The 20,502-nt window shown below is 44.4% G+C and overlaps 1 protein-coding gene across 2 annotated transcripts in view; it reads right to left on the bottom strand.

Annotated features, from left to right (window-relative positions):
• The window catches only part of AKR1A1 (aldo-keto reductase family 1 member A1), a 1,289,949-nt gene that overhangs the window by 896,368 nt on the left and 373,079 nt on the right, over window positions 1-20,502 (bottom strand). For both annotated transcript variants that reach the window (XM_085602859.1, XM_085602858.1), the window contains one exon: window positions 11,465-11,584. In XM_085602859.1, the coding sequence (XP_085458985.1) occupies window positions 11,465-11,584 (120 nt within the window). The remainder of the gene's footprint in view (window positions 1-11,464; window positions 11,585-20,502) is intronic.

The following is a 20,502-nucleotide window of genomic DNA, read 5'->3' as shown; positions in this document are numbered from 1 at the left end:
AAAAGGGATGCCCAACAAAAAGTTCACAAAGTTAGACCTATCCCTATACTAATTAGAGATGAGGTTAAAAGTGAAATACAAAGTTTATTGACTAAGGGGATCATTGAAGAAGTAGAGACATCTGCGCCATTTAAATAATAATATAGAAATTGAGAAGTTCCCTTTACCAAAAATTAATGAGATGGAATCTTCGTTAAGAGGTGCGACATGGTTTTCCACCATTGACCTATCCGCTGCCTATCATCAGGTAGTGTTAGAACCGCAGTCAAGAGGTCTTACGGCTTTTATTACCCTGTTTGGGTGCTACCAATTCACACGCATGCCATTTGGGCTTGCATCCGCTGCAGCAGTCTTTCAAAGACTAATACATAGATTGTTTGGTGAGATGGATGGGGTGCGCTTTTTCCAGGATGACATTCTGATAGCAGAAGTAAACAAAGAGAAACATGATGCCAAGTTAATTCAGGTCTTAGGAACATTACAGTCTGTGGGACTAACTGTTGAGTTAACAAAGTGTAAATTTGTGCAAAGAAGTGTCTCGTATTTGGGACACATCATATGTGAGGAGGGAGTTAGGCCAAAACCGTCGTTGGTTGAGAACATAATTAAGTCACCTGCTCCTACCTTTAAAGAAGAAATAAGATCCTTTTTGGGCATGGCAGAGTATTGTGCAAGGTTCATAAAAAACTTTGCATCAAAAGTCTACAATATTCGGTCCTTATTAAAAAAATACTGCTAAATTTGATTGGGGTAAGGAATGCGAGAGAGAATTTGCGAAGGTCAAGGTGGACCTACAAGCAGTAAATGCTCTTGCTAGTTTTGATCCTAATTTGGAATGTTTATTGACCACGGATGCTAGTGACAAGGGACTGGGTGCTGTTCTGTCACAAAAAGGAAAGGATGGAAAAGAGGAAATAATTTTATTTGCTTCTAGAGCGTTATCACCTGCAGAAAGTAAGTGTCCTATTATAGAGAGAGAGGCATTAGCTTGTGCATGGGCACTAGAACATTTTCGTGCTTTTGTGTGGGGGAAACCTGTGACGGTTCGTACGGATCACCGACCTCTGGTTCGCATTTTGTCGAGTGAGGGTACAGCTGTTGCTTCCGCTAGATTAGCCAGAATATCAATGAGGATGAAGGAGTTCATCTACAAAATGGTTTATGTTCCGGGCAGGGATAATGTGGTGGCGGATTGTTTATCCAGGTTGCCCACTCCGTTAGAAGAATGCGTTGATGATCCATGGGGGAATTGTAGTGTAGCCTTCGTACATGATTCAGGTGCACCTGCTATTAGTAAAAGTGAATGGCTGGAAGAACAGTCAAAGGATGAGGTATTGGAGAAAGTGTTGAAGTACGTTTGTAATGGGTGCCCAAGGAAAGGAAATATCATGGGGAGTTTGCAATCCTTTTGGGAGGTATGGATGGAACTTTCCCTAGACAGAGATTTATTATTGAGAGGAGATAGAATTGTTCCTCCAAGAGTGTTGCGCAAAAGAGTATTACAATTGTGTCACAAGGGACATTTTGGAATTGTCAGAACAAAATTGATTGTGAAAGGGATGTTTTGGTGGCCTGGAATCGATAAAGAAATTGAGGGTTTTGTCAAGGGTTGTCCAGTTTGTTGCTCAGCGGACAAATCACTTAAAACTTTAAGACCTACAATGAGTGATGGATTGATTCCTAGTCTTCCTTGGGACACAGTAGCGGTGGACATCTTTGGACCAGTAGGTGAACTAAAGGAATATGGTTTGGTGGCTATTGATCTTTTTACCAAATGGCCAATTGTGGAAATTGTGGAAAAAGCAGATACTCATTCTGTTCTAAAGTTTTTGGATAATATCTTTGTAATGGAGGGATTACCTGTTTGTCTTCTTACAGATAATGGGGTACAATTTCTATCCAACATGGCTACGGAATATTTTGAGAGATGTGGGGTAAAACACAGAACCACTGCATTATACAATCCAAGTGGGAATGGCACGGTGGAACGGTTTAATAGGGTAATCAAAGGTGTTATACAAGCATCAAGGAACAAAAACTTGGATTGGAGAATTCCGGTACAAAAGGCGGTGTGGTCATATAGGGTCACTTCTCAAGTTCAAACAGGGTTGTCCCCTTTTGTCATGATGAGGGGTAGAACGCCTAGGGGGAAGTACAATCCTAGTTGGCTAGTACAAAGCGAAGTGCAACATTGGTCTCCTACTGATGTGAAAGAAAAGTTGGAGTTAGTACATTCAAGGACCAAAGATTACTATGACAGGATCCATGGTGCAAAAGATGTGAATATTAGTGTGGGGGATTGGGTGCGTGTCAGGAAACCGTTCAAGGTTGTTAAAGGGGAAAGCCAATTTGAAGCACCCAAGTTAGTAGTGGAAGTCTTAAGGAATTCTGTTAGACTGGAAGATGGGAGAGTGCGGAATCTGAAAGACATAGCTATTGTTGGTAATCAGAATCAGGATGGAAAAAATCAGGTACATGATCAAAGGGGAGATTTTGGGTGGATTGCAGATTATTTCGAAAATAGTAGTTTGCAATCTCAATTAGCTACGGAGGGTTTGCATGATTTTGTGGTGGTTCAGGATGGTATGGGGGGGCGAGTCTACGAGTAAGGGTACTGCAGATACTTCTTCCGTTATGGAGGGGGAAGGGTCTGTGGTGTATCAGTCGGTCACGGAACCTTCTCAGGAAAGTGTCAACTCGAATCGGGATTGTACTGGTGGTGGCAAGAGAAAAAGAGTTTTGCCTAGTTGGCTCAAGGAATACATTGTGTAGTATTATTTGGTTTTATGTTATGGAGGTTCGTCTTAGAATTTTGTCCTTTAGTTATGTTTTTCTTTGTTTGTTCGTTAGTTGTTTTGTGTTTTTGGTTTATTTGTATTATTGCTGTTGTTTATCGAGGAGGGGGGATGTGTTATGCCCTACTTTAATATTTGTGGCGTGTGCCAAACAGTTATGTGTTTACCTTTAAGGTAGAGGGTGAGCGTGCTTGGAATGTCACTAGGTTAGTGGCATTCAGGTTCTCCAGCAGTTGCTGTTGTACTGGGGACTGAATGGAAGTGTATCCTGGCGCTCACCTGTTTGCTGTATATTTGCTTATATGAAATAAAAGAATCATCTATAACCTGGCGATCTCTCTTCACTACAAGTGATTTGCCCAGAATCACAGGATGTTTAGCGTCTTTGCCGAGACTCGAACCCAGGTCCCCAGATTCGAGGTTGACCACCCTAGCCGTTAGGCCAACTCCTCTCCCCTTTCCTTTCCTTGGTATATCATACCCCCCTCAGAATACACAAACGGTTTCCAGCACTTCGGAACAAATGTTTTAGATGTAATCTGGCAGGGGCAGGCGATTGGGCACACATATTTTTTACATGTCCCAAATTACACCAAAACCAACACTGGAGGTGGGCCAAAGACAGTAAAGCTGGGCCTCTAATCAAATGTAACAAGAAAACGGCTAGTACTGTACCAAGTCTCAAGACTCAACTTCTTTTATGAGGACACATCTTGAAATGAAACAAGAAGTGTCAGAGATCATGATTTTCTGAATTAATCAAAAAGTTTATTTATTTTGAGGTTTTTTTAACCGTCCATATTAACAAACTATTTTTGAAAAAGTAGACAAACAATTAATGGTAGTTTTTAAGACAATTCTACCACACCATTCATTAACAATCATGCAATTCTGACTAATCATTCATTGCCATACATACATTGTACCCATACATTCATAAGCACACATGTCCTGAATATCTGGTTAGAACATAAACGTAAAATTCTTTCTATTAGGACCACAGAGAGATTTTGAACATAATGATCTCTATATTAGTTTCTCTTTTTTAGAAAAGTTTTTTTGAAAATTCTTGTGGTCTCTTCACTAGGTCTATGCGTTTCGAGACCCCTTCTTTCCAGGGGCTCTCATCAGGACCTGTAGAGTAAAGACAATAGAGCCTTTTTCAGTAAACAAGGGCACCCCTATCATCTCCTATGAGCATACAATAACCTCATTAAAAATTGAATTACCTCTAGTGGAGTACTGTAGATATCAGCCGCAAAGTGTAACCTGAGTGGAAAGAGGTGGATGAGTAGATGTATCATCAATCAATGATTGCAAGAAACATTCCAAACTTACATTCGACTATGCAAACTTACTTTGGAAGTTCTGTTCTTGGAAGTTGTCATCCAATATTTAAAAGGGGGTAATAGCAGCGTGATGTGGTGTCAGCTGAAAAAGAGCATAAGGGGCTCTTTAAGTGTAAAGTTCCTAAGGACTTTTAGTACTGAACGGTAGACATTCATAATTCAAGACGACATCGTACCTCTGTTGTGAGTCGAAGAAAGTGCGTATTTTTCTTTTTTAATGAGGTTATTGTATGCTCATATGTAGGCTCTCCTTGTAGAGGTAACTGTCCAATCAAAGGCTTGTATAGAAATCTCCGTTTCAGGAACTCCCTGCACTGGAGTTAGTTAGGCAGTGGATAGAGTTGTGAGGTGGTGGTATTCCAGAGGTTTGGCACTTGGACTATTTAGCATCCGCCTGCTTGCTTTAATGTTTTGAATGTTCCGGGGTTGCTTGTGGTCCCTACGTGCGACGGGCATGCCCATACGCGGGCCCCGTGCTCACTGGGCCAGAGGATTCAATCTATACCTCACTGTATTTTGTAATTGTCATTTATTTATTTATTTGCATGAGTTAACTAAAACCATTGCATACAATAGAATCAAGAAACCAGCCATAGTGCATAAAGTTAGGCCTATTCCACTCAGTGTCAGAGATGATTATTAAAACTCAAAGATGGTTTGAAGGTTTGGATTAATTTATTGGTTAACAGCACGGCAGAACATCCTTCCAGCTAAAGACTCCAAGACATAGGAGTCTCTTACTGGAAAGTTACATAAACAGTTCTACACTGGAACCTGGAACACAGCATGAATGAAAACAACACGCATGCCACTAATAAAGTAATGTTAACATTTAAAGAAACATGACTTAAAATTCAACAATGATCTAAAAACTCTTTTAACCAATCTGCAATCTGAAGGTATCATTGCCCCTGTGGATGCCTCTGAATGGATTTCTCTGGTAGTTTTGCGGGGAAAAAAGACCGGCAATCTCAGGCTATGTGTTGACCTAAGATCTCTCAATCAAAACATCCTGGTTGATTGTCACCCCTTACCACATATACATGAAATGTTAGCCAATATTGGTCAATCTAAATTTTATTCCACCATTGATTTACATTCGGCCTATCACCAAATCCAACTCTCATCAAAATCCCAACTACTCACTGCTTTTGTGACGCCCTTTGGTGCCTTTAAATACTTGAGATTACCTTTTGGCCTTGCATCAGCTGCGAGCGTTTTCCAAAAGCTCATGGATAATCTCTTCGGTGAATTGACTCAAGTACCGGCATTTCAAGAGGACATCTCAATCCACACGGAAACCAAAGAGGAGCACTTACTTATGCTCAACAAAGTATTCTCTATTTTGAAAAATAAGGGCATGACCATAAAAGCCAACAAATGTAAATTACTTGTTCGTGAAGTTGAATACCTTGGACATCTAATATCCAGTGAAGATATCAAACCCAAATTTTGCAACACCGAAGCTATACGCAATGCCCCCCCTCCGAATGATAAAGACGCTTTTACGTTCTTTCCCTGGCCTTTGTGAATATTACGCCAGGTTTGTTTCTGGCGATGCTCAGTTAATACAACCATTAAGATGTCTACTAAAAAAAGGGTGCAAATTTGTGTGGTCTGACACACTTCAAGAGATTTTCGAAAAAGTGAAACTTTTAGTCATAAATGCGCCTGCATTATACCCTTTTGTTCCAAAAGCCAGTCCTTTCATGTCAGTGGATGCTAGCCAAAAAGGTCTTGGTGCAGTGTTTGGCCAGTGGGTGGATGGTAAAGAGAGTACTATTGCCTTCGCATCCCGTGCCTTAACACCCACCGAATGCAACTATAGTACTATTGAACGTGAGGCTCTTGCCATTGTTTGGGCTGTTCAGAAGTTCAAAACATACATTTGGGGAGCTCCTTGTGAAATATTCACTGACCACAAACCATTAGTGTCTCTACTTTCAGGTAACGGTTTAGGCAAATCGTCTGCTAGACTATAAGACCACTCTCAAAATTACAAGCGTACAACCTGATGATTAAATACATTCAAGGAGGGAAAAATGTACGTGTAGACTGTCTGTCTCGCATTCCACTTCCGGATTGTAGTGAAGGCGAAGACAGTTTTCACAAAGACTATGTTGTTGGTTTAATTGATGCTGTGGCTATGTGTTCTAATAACATCACTCAAGATGAATGGGCTTCTGCTATGGCACTAGATGAGACTCTTAAAAATGTAGAAATCTACATCAAAACTAAATGGCCCAATACCAAAAGTCTTAGTAATGAGTTGAAATCTTTTGCACAAATCAGTGAGGAACTGTCATTTGAAAATGGGGTTTGTGTCAGGGATGGACTTTTTGTTCCTCCAACTGCGTTAAGAAATAAAATAATTAATATTGCTCATGAGGGTCATTTAGGAATTTCTGCAACCTGTAAGAAACTTAAAAGTATTTATAGGTGGCCAAGCTTAGACAAACAAGTGAGCCTTTTTATAGAGAATTGTCCCACCTGTGCTGTTTCTGATAAACACTGGAAAACTAACAAAAAACCCTTATTTCCTGTGCCATTTCCTGATCTCCCTTGGGATAAAATCGCTTTGGACTTTTCAGGTCCATTCACTTTACTACCAGCAGACAAAAGATATTGTTTTGTTGCCATTGATTACCATTCAAAATGGATTTTTCTATTCCTTTGTGCAAGCAGCGAATTCTGCTACAGTCACATCTTTTCTACAAAATATTTTTAAAATTGAAGGTGCTCCAAATTGTGTTGTCACTGACAATGGCCAACCTTTTCTCTCTAGTCAAGTTACCAACTTCTAACAAGGTTATGAAATACAACACTACCAAGTTGCTTTGTACAGCCCTTCTTCAAATGGACTTGTTGAGAGAGAAAACCGGTTCATAAAAGAAGGTGTTCAAACTGCTCTCGCATCTAATGTTGATGTTGCTGGTTTCTTACAAAGTACAATACGGGCATATCTCAATACACCCCATTCTACCACTAATGTTACACCGTTAAAGGCCCTCAGAGGCAGAGAAGCTAAGTCTAAACTTATGCCTAAATGGTTCAGCAACTTAGCTGCAGGGTCTGATTTGGAAAAGAAAAGAAATGTGATAACAGATCTTCAAACTACCAAAAATACTGTTGATAATAAACAGTTACTACAAAAGAGATTTTATGATGGTGGATCTAAATTTCACCATATTGATCTTAAAGTTAACGATTGGGTTCTCATTAAGAAACCTTATAAAGTGTGTAAAGGTCAATCCAGGTATACTTTGCCTGTTCGTGTTATTATAGTTACTAAACCATCTGTTATTTTAGAAAACAGAGGATGGTGGAGTAAGAACAATGTGGTCAAGGTTACCAAATCTCAAGTTCAAATTTTTAACAAACTAAATGCCAATAGAGAAGATGGAAATGATTATAATTTCACTTTTGGTCCTGGTTTTGACATTACAAATTTTGAATTTAATAATTTTGCTACACCCACTCTTAATTCTCCTCCATTTTCCCCAAGGGATGTGTTATAAAGAAGTACGGGAGTCCACTGGTTCATGTAGGATACTTCTTTAATGGTAACCTAGTTCCATCACAGGTGGTCAGGGTAACAGGAGGAAGTAAGATAGTACAAGATTAGCCCCACCAGGAGCAAGCTCCATTCAGCTCAGCCTGAGTACACCAACTGCCAAACTCCTCTGGCAAGACACCCAAGCATTCCATGATGTCATACAACATTCCAAACCCCAACAGAGCTGTGCAGTAGAGAAAAGCTAACAAGTAATCTACAACACATCCTCTTCCCTTAGGGAACAAAAGAAGTAAAGTAAGATACCTCATAAACCTAAGACAAGAAGGTGCAGCAATAAAGTGCACCTATCCCTGGGAGTAAAGCACGAGGTAACACAAAACGACTGGCATGAACAGACATATAATAAAGATCACAAACAACATCACTACACGCCCCATCCCCCTCCCTTAGGGAAAATAATGCAAAGCACAGATGAAAAACACAATGCAACAAGAAAGACGAACACCCACCCAACCTCCCCAAAAGCGGGTACACCCAGGGAAAACACCCTGTAACCAGGTGGATGTAAAAACAAACCCTTGAAAGAAAACAACATCTCCAAAACAACAACAAGGATAGGGCTAGAAGGCATGCTGACACTAAAGATCAAACACAAAACTGCACACTCAAAGTCCTCCAAACATGAGACCCTTGGCCACGAGTCCCATGGAGGCGGACTTCGACTGTAACACAATGTCAACTAGAAAAGAAGACCCATTGATAGCGCTGGAAATTAGTCAAGCACGCCAAAAACACAGAGTACAAACCCTTGAAAACCAACAACCTCCCCTAAATAGGGTACACGATAGAGTACACAGACCCAAGAAAACTAGAAAACTAAAATAGAGGCATTGCCTACCCCCAAAACCTCCCCAAATAATGGGTACACAATGAGATAAACACAAAACAAAAATAGAAATAGAGGCATTGCCTACCCCCACAACCTCCCCCAAGGAATGGGTACACTCTAAGAAGGCATTGACTACCTACAACCGCAACCTAAACCACATCCCCTAACTAGTTTACACCTAGAAGGGTACGCAGGGTACTAACCCAGGAACACCGAAAACAAAATTAGAGGCATAGATTACCCCCACGACCTGCCCACAGAGACACAGAGACAGGAACACCACAAAACAAACACTTCAGAACACACAATATCCCTTAGGTAGGGTACACCACAATCACCCTGGGAACTGCACCACAAGGTAGACACCCAGTTAAAGAAAAACTACCACCTCCCCTACGTTTGGTACAACAGCATACCAACTGACCTCCCCATTGCCAGGTACAATACCCTTGTACCAGGGTACATCGCAGAGCATACATCATCAAAAACAACACCTGAATTTGAGCACGGACTGCTCGCTCAAACTGCTCATGACTGAGTACAACGCCCCCAAGACCTCCCCAAAAATGGGTACACACAGCACATGTACAGAGAGCGCCAAACAACTGTTATATACCCCCAAAAAAAAACAAGACTGTAAAAACACTGACTAAAATTTGACATGCATTAATGTGACAAGTATTCCAATAAATGGAAAAACCATATACTCTGGTGAGCGATCTCTCACCCGACACCTCGACAGATAGACAGTTCCATACAGAGCCAAGAGTTCCATTCCATGTTGACTCGATGTGCTTCGTCAACCCCTTGCTGTACAGGACATTCACCACCGCAAGTCACTAAGCAGACCCAACTGTAGCTGCAATCGCCAGGAAAAACCAGCGGAACGAACACAGAATTGCTTTATATGTGCTTTCAACGAACACCGGGATCCACAAGCAAGACGCGACAGAATGAAGTCATGAGATCGTTGTTACGATCATAGAGTAACGCGCTGTTAGAGGAATGTAGCCATGGCAACGTCAAAATGGCCGCAGAAGACGTAGTAGGCGTGAATGCGTTAGTAACGCCCACACGTCTGACGACACAGAAACACGTAGGACAGTCGAATGCAGAACTTACGGAGTGGCAAGGAGTTCTGCTACTACCAGTGAACGTTCGATGATGTCACCAGAATAGGATTGGAGGTCGAAGACAGCAGAGCTCCAATCGAAATAACTGCCACGGCAAGACAGCACACCCGGTAAGCAGAAGTGAATGAGTTGCTTGAGTCGCGTTCTTCGTATGACGTGCTCATTTTATCAGCTTACTTCCACTGAGTAAAGCGCTTGTTACACCATCGCCTCGCACACCAACTTCCTGTCAAGAAACGATCAGTCCAAGCATTTAAGGCAGTCCAGCATAGATGGGCTGGATTCAAATCGAAGCGCTTTGAAGGTGATCACCAAAGTCCTTCTCTTCCCTAAAATACACCCCCGCTCTCAGCTGATGAGGTAAGACGTTAGTGGGAAGGGCAGAAAACACAGCAGGCTTGTTGAGGGAGACTGTTCACTGATGACAGCAGGTTCCAGAGTGAAGTGAATACAAACGCCCAGGCTGCAGGCTGTCCAGGTGGTACAGGACACTGGTGGGGCTGACCGGGGCGTTACTTTTGGGTTTCAATTGACGTGTTGAAAGTCCTTAAAGTCCTTAGTACCTCTCCTTTAGGTTCCTTAGTTGCTAGAAGTCCTTACTGCTTAGAGCACACGTCAGTCCTCAAGATCGTCGCCAAAATGTTATAAAGAAGTACGGGAGTCCACTGGTTCATGTAGGATACTTCTTTAATGGTAACCTAGTTCCATCACAGGTGGTCAGGGTAACAGGAGGAAGTAAGATAGTACAAGATTAGCCCCACCAGGAGCAAGCTCCATTCAGCTCAGCCTGAGTACACCAACTGCCAAACTCCTCTGGCAAGACACCCAAGCATTCCATGATGTCATACAACATTCCAAACCCCAACAGAGCTGTGCAGTAGAGAAAAGCTAACAAGTAATCTACAACAGGATGTTTTGCCTTCTCAGACTTCTTCCAATGAGGAAGTTGTACACATCCAACGTAATTGTAAATTGCCCATCAAATTTCAAGATTGTGTGCTATATTAATTTGTGTTAATGGGGGGAGGTATGTAGTATGTCATTCTTGTTACTCTTGTCCCTTTAAATTCATGTATTCCTTTTAGAGAATCTTTATTGCATTCCATTCTCCTATGTGTTCTGTCCCTCCACGACAGTTGCTGTTGGTGCCTATCTCTGCCAGCATCTCTGCCGTGGGCTCCCTTACTTTATGGCTTAGAAATAAATCTTCTTGCTGAAATATATTTACGGAGACTTCAGAGCATTCCTTCTTCACCCCACACTACAGTAACATAGGAAAGGGGGGGGGGTGATGAGAGAGCAAGAAAAGAACAGAGAGAAGACATTGAAGACAAAAAGGCTGTAATGCAAATTGATTAAGGGTAAACCAGTGCCAAGAGGCCATCAAACTCCAGTCAGAGTATACATGTAGAATGTTAAACTCCCCCCCCAACAATTTGCCAGGAAGTGCAGGGCTCATGGCAATATTAAGGCAATAAACTAGGAATACCTCCACAAAAGGTGATACACCACAGTCCTCTACCAATATCCAGCTGTCCCATCCCTGAACCACAACTCTGGGGAGGAGGTGTCAGGAGGAGAGCACAAACCCTCAGCTCCAATAAATTCTTGCCCACCCTTCAAAAAGCCGCAGAGCTTGGATATTGACTCAATTCTCATTTGTTTTCTTAATTATGATATTGCATTGGAAAAGCCGTGGTTGCCCATCACCAAGAGGTGGCTAGCCTCCATGACCCTATAGGAAACCACTGGCCCATCGTTCCCTTGGACGCGGTTCTTACCTTTTCCGGACCCACACTTTCTTGGAACGCTTCCCCAATCTCTGCCTCATTGCCGTAAACTGCAGCGCAGTCAATGTGGCGATATCCTGTGACTAGTGAGTAATTGACTGCTTCCTTTACCTGTAAAAACAACAAGATTGACACCATGAGGGCATTTATGGGCAGAAAAAAGTCTGGAGAGGCAGCGGTCCACATGCAATGGTTGGCTTGGTAGGTTGGAAGGAAAATATGTACTCAAAGAAGCGTCTTTAACCCCTTGAGTGCCCATGACGAGATAGTCTCGTCATGGGCCGCGGTTGCGCTGTGCCCATGACGAGACTATCTCGTCATGAAGCCGCCCGCTAATTCAACGCCCGGCACAGGGCGGGGAAAGGGCGGGGCACACAAGGGGTTAAGGAAATTACACATCACACAGATTGAATTCTTGTTTACAGCACACACTTCTACACACCCTCTTTAATAAAATGTTTCATCCTCGAAATGCGTATTCTCTAGATCTGCTTTGGGTCTAGCAGACTTTTGAGCAGTTTCGGCTCATACGCCTGTTGCTCTGCTCTTACTCTGTTTTTCTTCAGAGCACCCAGAGGCCCTTTAACCCCTTCAATGCCCATGACGAGCTGGACTCGTCATGGGCTGCGGTGGCGCTGTGCCCATGACGAGTCCAGCTCGTCATGAACTCCGCCCGCTAATGAAAGGCGCGGCACTGGGCGGGGAAAGGGGCGGGCATGCAAGGGGTTAATCCTGTTACATCGCGTTGACCCAACAATCCAAGTCTGTGGTTAGTATCTCTGACTCTGACTCACCTGTCTCAAGGTGTCTTTCAACACACATGTTCTCCCTTCCACAACTTTGGTCCTCACCATTCCATCCCCTGTTTCGAGGCTTCCTCCTAGTCTTTGAAATATTTGCAAACGGTCTTAGTGTGCTGCATTTTTTTTCTATCTTTGTCTTTCTTTCCCATACCTTTGTGTCTATCTTCGGCTTGCAAACTACATGATAACTTGCTAATTGTTTTACAGTTACCAATATGGGGGCATATTAACAAGGAACAGGGAAAATTAACGCTAAGGGCGCTTAGGGTTAAAAAATGTTATGCCCGCTATCGCTGGATAATATCGCCTGGTTATCGCGTTATTAACAACGCTAACCGCCTAGGCGATAAAAAATCCAGCGATAGCGGCATTTTGGGAGGTTATCGCTGGTAATGCAGCGATAAAACTACAAGGATTGGGATTTCCTTGTTGATAGCCCATGGTGGACTTAGCCATGTAATCCACCTCCCATTGGATTACATGGCTAAGTCTGAAAATTAGCAGACGTAAAAAAGCAGCGTTAACCGTGGTTAGCGCTGCTTTTTTTTGTCTCTAACAGGGTTAGCGTGAAGCTTGATAATAGGAGAAATGTCGCTTAGCGACATTTCTCCTGTTATTTTGCTCTGGAACGCCCACTTTGCATCTCATTAGAGATGCAAAGGGAAGCGTAGTGAAAAAGGGTGCTAACATGCGATTTTGCATGTTAGCACCCTGTTGTTGATAGGGCGATATTTTTATCTCCGCTTCTTTGGCTTTTAAAGCCAAAAAAGTGGAGATAAACCCTTGTTAATATGCCCCACGATTGCTCTAATGATTTATAATGTATCCTCTAATTAGGATAGTATTGAATTATTGCATCACCTCATTTATAAAAATTCAACAAGGATTTCTGTTTATAGAAAGGTGCCATCGAAGAGACACAGGCTCCTGCCCTGTGGAAACAACCCCTCAGTAGTGATGAGTGCTGTGGTGTCTGGAGACGGGTCTGGGTATCTGCAGAGTCTGCAGGAGCAGCAAAGGTACTGCCAACAGGTTCCTCGTTTTTAAAGATATGTTATTGAAAGGATTGGCAGTACAGTTCATTAGGCAAACATTAGCAAATGTTTAAAAAGAAATAGCCATGGGGATGCATCAGTAGAACAAGTTACAATGAGGCTTCTGCATATGTGGCTTAGAACCCCAACAGACAAGTTCATTGCATTAATATTCCCAGGGGGGGTACGAATGCAGATCACCGTGAGGAGAGATGACAGCCCGTGTACAAACAACACTGCGCATACCTGCCAATGTACCACGTTGCTCGTGCGTGACATTTTCATGGTTTCAGTTTGCTTAGGAGTGAATTTCAACTGCAAATGTGAGACACTTATGCTAAGATTTAACGCTGTGTTTACATCACAAAAAATGAAGCAATTTTTTAAAAACTAATTTACAGCTTTAAACTTGTTTAGCGTTGGAAAACACTTGAAAGTAGCGTAAAGCAGCGCAGAGTGCTACTTTGCATTACTTTGCGCCAGGGGGGCGTAGCATGGGTGGAGCATGGGCGTTCCCATGCAACGACCCATGGTTTCTCATGAGAAACCCTATTAACCCCTTCGATGCGTGTGACGGAGCGGTTCCGTCATGCGCGTCGGTCGCGCTGTGCGCATGACGGAACTGCTCCGTCACGGCCCCGCCCGCGCAACGAACCTTCAGCACGGCGCGGTAATCCGCGCCGCGCTGAAGGGGTTAACTTAAGAAAGTAGACAGGGTTTAGCGTCAGAAAGTAGTGGCCATTAAAAATAGGCATTTTGAATGAGAAATACTGTAATTTCTCCTGATGTCCGCTGCACATATGCTGCACACATACAAAGTGGGAAAAGGTTTAAAGTTAGTCTGAGTGCAGTATTATGTACTGGAAGGCTATCCTGCCAGTACAAAGCCTATACTAGACTCATGCAGACACGGTTGCACTATGGTGCAAAGGTGTGTGTGTCGTGCACCACAGCTGATTTCAGCTCCGGCGCTAGGAAAGGGGGGGGGGGAGTGCCATATTTCTGTATTTTAGTAAATCTGCCTCTTACAGTGGCACTGTCTCACGAGTAAAAGTGTTGTGGGCTTAGCCAGGATGCTAGTGCTCCTTCTTAGTATGAGTGAGCTGCGCATGCATAGAATGTTGGCCGCCTTTGCGTGGGGAGGTTCAGGCAGCGGCAGTTGGGAGTTGGAGCTGAGCTGGGTTGCCGAAAGTGTGGGGGGTGCTGTGTTCAAGAAATAAACATCTTGAAAACATCAACGAGTGTAGTGTCTTAAAAAAAACAAGCAATGAAGTGCATAGAATGTGAAAAATATCAGAAATTACACCCTTTTGAGCAACGAGAAGTGCTTAAATGTTATTGAAAATACTGTAAATCCCCTGAAACTGAAGTTTAACTCTTGCTTTTTATTGACCACTAAATGCCTGCACAGTTTGTGGCAGCCTGTCTTATATTGTGTCTAGTACAATTTTAAACAAGGTGTATATTTACTGCTTTTAATGCAGGCTGTGACCTTGTAGCACTATAGTACAGAAGTCCCTATTTCCCAGTGCACCAAGCAGGACTCAGTTCTGTTTCTCTCTGGTTACACACAAAATCTCTGCACTGACTGCATTAAACAATTGAAGTAGCAAAACAATGTATCCCACTGTCGGGCTACCATAACAACGAGTCCTCCTGGCCCGCGTCGGCAGGCTAAATTCCTTAACATGCAGAGCAGCAGTTCAGATTACCTGCTGCGTACAAGGCTATTTTTGGAGAACCACATGATCTCCAAAGCATGTCAGGAAGCTATATATGTATAACTCATGCATTTTTAAGCAGTAATGCAGACACCAGCGCATGTGTTAGTCTAACCCCAGATGCGTTGGTGCTGGCAGAGCTGTGTGTGTAGCATTACTTAATTTTACCTCCCATCCATCATGTCTCCTTTTTTTGTATATTATGTATCCGCTCTTTCCTTTCCATTCTATTACCTCGGGCCATGTCTCAAGGCCATAGTTCGTTTTCTTGCAAGCAGGGTCGGCTTTAGGGCAGTGCAACCGGTGCGGCCGCACTCTGTGCTGACCTGGGGGGGAGGGCGCTGACCTCAGGTGGGGGCACTGTGTGTAGCAATAACTTACGATTTAAAAGCAGCTGATGCAGAGTTCCTTGTGTTTCCAGATTTCAGGCAGCAATAAAAATGTGAATATGACTCCTGTGATTAATGTTCCTGCTAAAGAGAGCTAGGGATCTGAGTTTTTTCTAGTGGCAGTTTTGACTGGCCATAAAAATGCACAGAGGGTTAATATGCCTGCTGCAAAGAAAAGATCTGTATTTAAAGTTTATAGCTGAGTGGATTAGTAGAGAGATGAGGGGCCCTTATGCAGAGTGCTAGTGAGAGAATCTGAGGAGGAGGTCATGGGGGGGGGGATGCTAAAAAAGATTGTCGCACTGGGCGCCACCAGCCCTAAAGCCAGCCTGGCTTGCAAGCGGTCTCAGGCTCGCTCCCCGTTGCGTAACTGGTGCCACTCGCGGGTTTCCTTATTTCAGATATTAAATCTTTGCACCCCTAACTGAAAGAGACAAAATGCTGTTTTTCTTCTGCAGAGTGTTTAATTTCACATGCTTTCTGTTTTTTAACTTGAGGGTACCTTGACCCTTAACCCCTCATTGAACAAGAAGTGAAGATATTTTACACCTTGCCATGCTGCATGGGTGCCGTACAGCATACAAGCGAGAGTAAAATTCAGAGGAATTCTAATTAACAGCCATTTATTTCCTTTGGAGTTAAATAAAATGAATGAAAACTGAAAAATCTATTCATATGAGGTCTTGATACGGGGATGGGTGCATTTTGGTATAAAATAACAGCAACGGTTAGACCACAATGTAGTGAATAGCAACACTTTGGAAATCAGAGCATTTGTGTACGTGCCCAGATGTTGTCAGTCTTTTTCTAGGACGAATAATGTAGTGAGGTAAGGCAGCGCGACTATAAACGTGCATTTGAACAATAATTATCGGAGGCGTTAAATAACTCAGCCTTCATTACATTTCAACAGGTCAAACCTGCCAACTTTAACAGGGAAAAACATGATATTTACTGTATGATGCAGATTCTGGTGCGGTAAAAAACCCAAATCTGCATGTTATTCCCCATGAGCTTGTACTAGGTGTTATCAGACCCGATAAATACCGCACCAGTGGTATCGCTATTTATCTGTGGTGATAACACCTTTGGCTGCCTTCGCTTGTAATCAGGCCCTTGGCTGGGCCAAGGCCCCCGCCTGCCAATGAGTCGCCACCACTGGTCCTCCAGCCTGCCAATGAGTCGCCACCACTGGTCCTCCAGCCAGTCAATGAGTCGCCACCACCGGTCCTCCAGCCAGTCAATGAGTCGCCACCACTGGTCCTCCAGCCTGCCAATGAGTCACCACCACTGGTCCTCCAGCCTGCCAATGAGTCGCCACCACTGGTCCTCCAGCCTGCCAATGAGTCGCCACCACTGGTCCTCCAGCCTGCCAATGAGTCGCCACCACTGGTCCTCCAGCCTGCCAATGAGTCGCCACCACTGGTCCTCCAGCCTGCCAATGAGTCGCCACCACTGGTCCTCCAGCCAGTCAATGAGTCGCCACCACTGGTCCTCCAGCCAGTCAATGAGTCGCCACCACTGGTCCTCCAGCCTGCCAATGAGTCACCACCACTGGTCCTCCAGCCTGCCAATGAGTCGCCACCACTGGTCCTCCAGCCTGCCAATGAGTCGCCACCACTGGTCCTCCAGCCAGTCAATGAGTCGCCACCACTGGTCCATCAACCTGCCAATGAGTCGCCACCACTGGTCCTCCAGCCTGCCAATGAGTCGCCACCACTGGTCCTCCAGCCTGCCAATGAGTCGCCACCACTGGTCCTCCAGCCTGCCAATGAGTCGCCACCACTGGTCCTCCAGCCAGTCAATGAGTCGCCACCACTGGTCCATCAGCCTGCCAATGAGTCGCCACCACTGGTCCTCCAGCCTGTCCGTTGTTGCCTGGAGCAGCAGTCTTTGTTTACCACATCTCAAAGACCCATCTGTAGCACCTCGTTGGGCCTCTAGGAGCTGCAAATGCGTGACATTAGCATCTCAGTGCGGTGATGGGGCACCAGCACTAACATGCATTAATTGTAACCTCTAATGCGTGATAACTGGCAGGGCTGGTGGTGTTCTAGAAAGGTGAAATCTGAGATGTTTCGACTGTACTGCCAGGGGCCTGTTTGGATGGATACCAAATGCTACAAGAAATCTTTGAATTCATTGTACGGGGCAACGATTCTCATTTCACTGGTGACGAGCACGACTATAAATCTACATTTGCACAATGCACAATGGCTGAGTAATTTGACCAGCATCCGTCAGGGCCCCAGCGGTGCATCTGACCAGGGCCCCCCAGAACACCATGGCATTCTCGTAGGTCATCACGGTCCCCACCTTCCATCAGCATACCAGGCAACTGGGAATCACATAAGAGGACATAGAGACTTCCTGAATGGAGACACCAGGCAGCCTCAGCCCTGTTGGAACACAGGATAAAGAAAGGCATATAGCTAAAAGAGTGTCTGTTCGTCACCAGAAGGGACAAGGCACTGAAGGAAGGAACAAGACACTGAAGGAAGGAACAAGACACCAAAGGAGGGAACAAGACACTGAAGGAATGAACAAGACACTGAAGGAAGGAACAAGAAACTGAAGGAAGGAACAAGACAATGAAGGAAGGAACAAGACACTGAAGGAAGGAACAAGACACCGAAGGAGGGAACAAGACAATGAAGGAAGGAACAAGACACCGAAGGAGGGAACAAGACACCGAAGGAGGGAACAAGACACCGAAGGAAGGAACAAGACACAGAAGGAGGGAACAAGACACCGAAGGAAGGAAAAAGACACCGAAGGAGGGAACAAGACACTGAAGGAGGGAACAAGACACCAAAGGAGGGAACAAGACACTGAAGGAATGAACAAGACACTGAAGGAAGGAACAAGAAACGGAAGGAAGGAACAAGACAATGAAGGAAGGAACAAGACACTGAAGGAAGGAACAAGACACCGAAGGAGGGAACAAGACACCGAAAGAGGGAACAAGACACCGAAGGAAGGAACAAGACACCGAAGGAGGGACGAAGACACAGAAGGAGGGAACAAGACAGCGAAGGAAGGAACAAGACACCGAAGGAGGGAAAAAGACACTGAAGGAAGGAACAAGAGACTGAAGGAAGGAACAAGAAACTGAAGGAAGGAACAAGACACTAAAGGAGGGAACAAGACACCGAAGGAAGGAATAAGACACCGAAGGAGGGAACAAGACACCGAAGGAGGGAACAAGACACCGAAGGAGGGAACAAGAGACCGAAGGAAGGAACAAGACACTGAAGGAGGGAACAAGACACCAAAGGAGGGAACAAGAGACCGAAGGAAGGAACAAGACACTGAAGGAAGGAACAAGAAACTGAAGGAGGAAACAAGACACCGAAGGAGGGAACAAGAGACCGAAGGAAGGAACAAGACACTGAAGAAGGGAACAAGACACCGAAGGAAGGAACAAGACACCGAATGAGGGAACAAGACACCAAAGAGAGGAACAAGACACTGAAGAAGGGAACAAGAGACTGAAGGAAGGAACAAGACACCGAAGGAGGAAACAAGACACTGAAGGAAGGAACAAGACACTGAAGGAAGGAACAAGACACCGAAGGAGGGAACAAGACACCGAAGGAGGGAACAAGACACCGAAGGAAGGAACAAGACACTGAAGGAAGGAACCAGACACTGAAGGAGGGAACAAGAAACTGAAGGAAGGAACAAGGCACGGAAGGGAGGAACAAGACACTGAAGGAAGGAACAAGACACTGAAGGAAGGAACAAGACACCAAAGGAGGGAACAAGACACTGAAGGAATGAACAAGACACTGAAGGAAGGAACAAGAAACTGAAGGAAGGAACAAGACAATGAAGGAAGGAACAAGACACTGAAGGAAGGAACAAGACACCGAAGGAGGGAACAAGACAATGAAGGAAGGAACAAGACACCGAAGGAGGGAACAAGACACCGAAGGAGGGAACAAGACACCGAAGGAAGGAACAAGACACAGAAGGAGGGAACAAGACAACGAAGGAAGGAAAAAGACACCGAAGGAGGGAACAAGACACTGAAGGAGGGAACAAGACACCAAAGGAGGGAACAAGACACTGAAGGAATGATTAAGACACTGAAGGAAGGAACAAGAAACGGAAGGAAGGAACAAGACAATGAAGGAAGGAACAAGACACTGAAGGAAGGAACAAGACACCGAAGGAGGGAACAAGACACCGAAAGAGGGAACAAGACACCGAAGGAAGGAACAAGACACCGAAGGAGGGACGAAGACACAGAAGGAGGGAACAAGACAGCGAAGGAAGGAACAAGACACCGAAGGAGGGAAAAAGACACTGAAGGAAGGAACAAGAGACTGAAGGAAGGAACAAGAAACTGAAGGAAGGAACAAGACACTAAAGGAGGGAACAAGACACCGAAGGAAGGAACAAGACACCGAAGGAGGGAACAAGACACCGAAGGAGGGAACAAGACACCGAAGGAGGGAACAAGAGACCGAAGGAAGGAACAAGACACTGAAGGAGGGAACAAGACACCAAAGGAGGGAACAAGAGACCGAAGGAAGGAACAAGACACTGAAGGAAGGAACAAGAAACTGAAGGAGGAAACAAGACACCGAAGGAGGGAACAAGAGACCGAAGGAAGGAACAAGACACTGAAGAAGGGAACAAGACACCGAAGGAAGGAACAAGACACCGAATGAGGGAACAAGACACCAAAGAGAGGAACAAGACACTGAAGAAGGGAACAAGAGACTGAAGGAAGGAACAAGACACGGAAGGAGGAAACAAGACACTGAAGGAAGGAACAAGACACTGAAGGAAGGAACAAGACACCGAAGGAGGGAACAAGACACCGAAGGAGGGAACAAGACACCGAAGGAGGGAACAAGACACCGAAGGAAGGAACAAGACACTGAAGGAAGGAACCAGACACTGAAGGAGGGAACAAGAAACTGAAGGAAGGAACAAGGCACTGAAGGGAGGAACAAGACACTGAAGGAAGGAACAAGACACCGAAGGAGGGAACAAGACACCGAAGGAGGGAACAAGAGATCGAAGGAAGGAACAAGACACTGAAGGAAGGAACACGACACTGAAGGAGGG

The sequence above is a fragment of the Triturus cristatus genome, chromosome 4_2 (assembly GCF_964204655.1).
Source record: "Triturus cristatus chromosome 4_2, aTriCri1.1, whole genome shotgun sequence".
In the NCBI taxonomy this organism is placed as follows: domain Eukaryota; kingdom Metazoa; phylum Chordata; class Amphibia; order Caudata; family Salamandridae; genus Triturus; species Triturus cristatus.
This window is presented reverse-complemented; position numbering and strand designations above follow the sequence as displayed.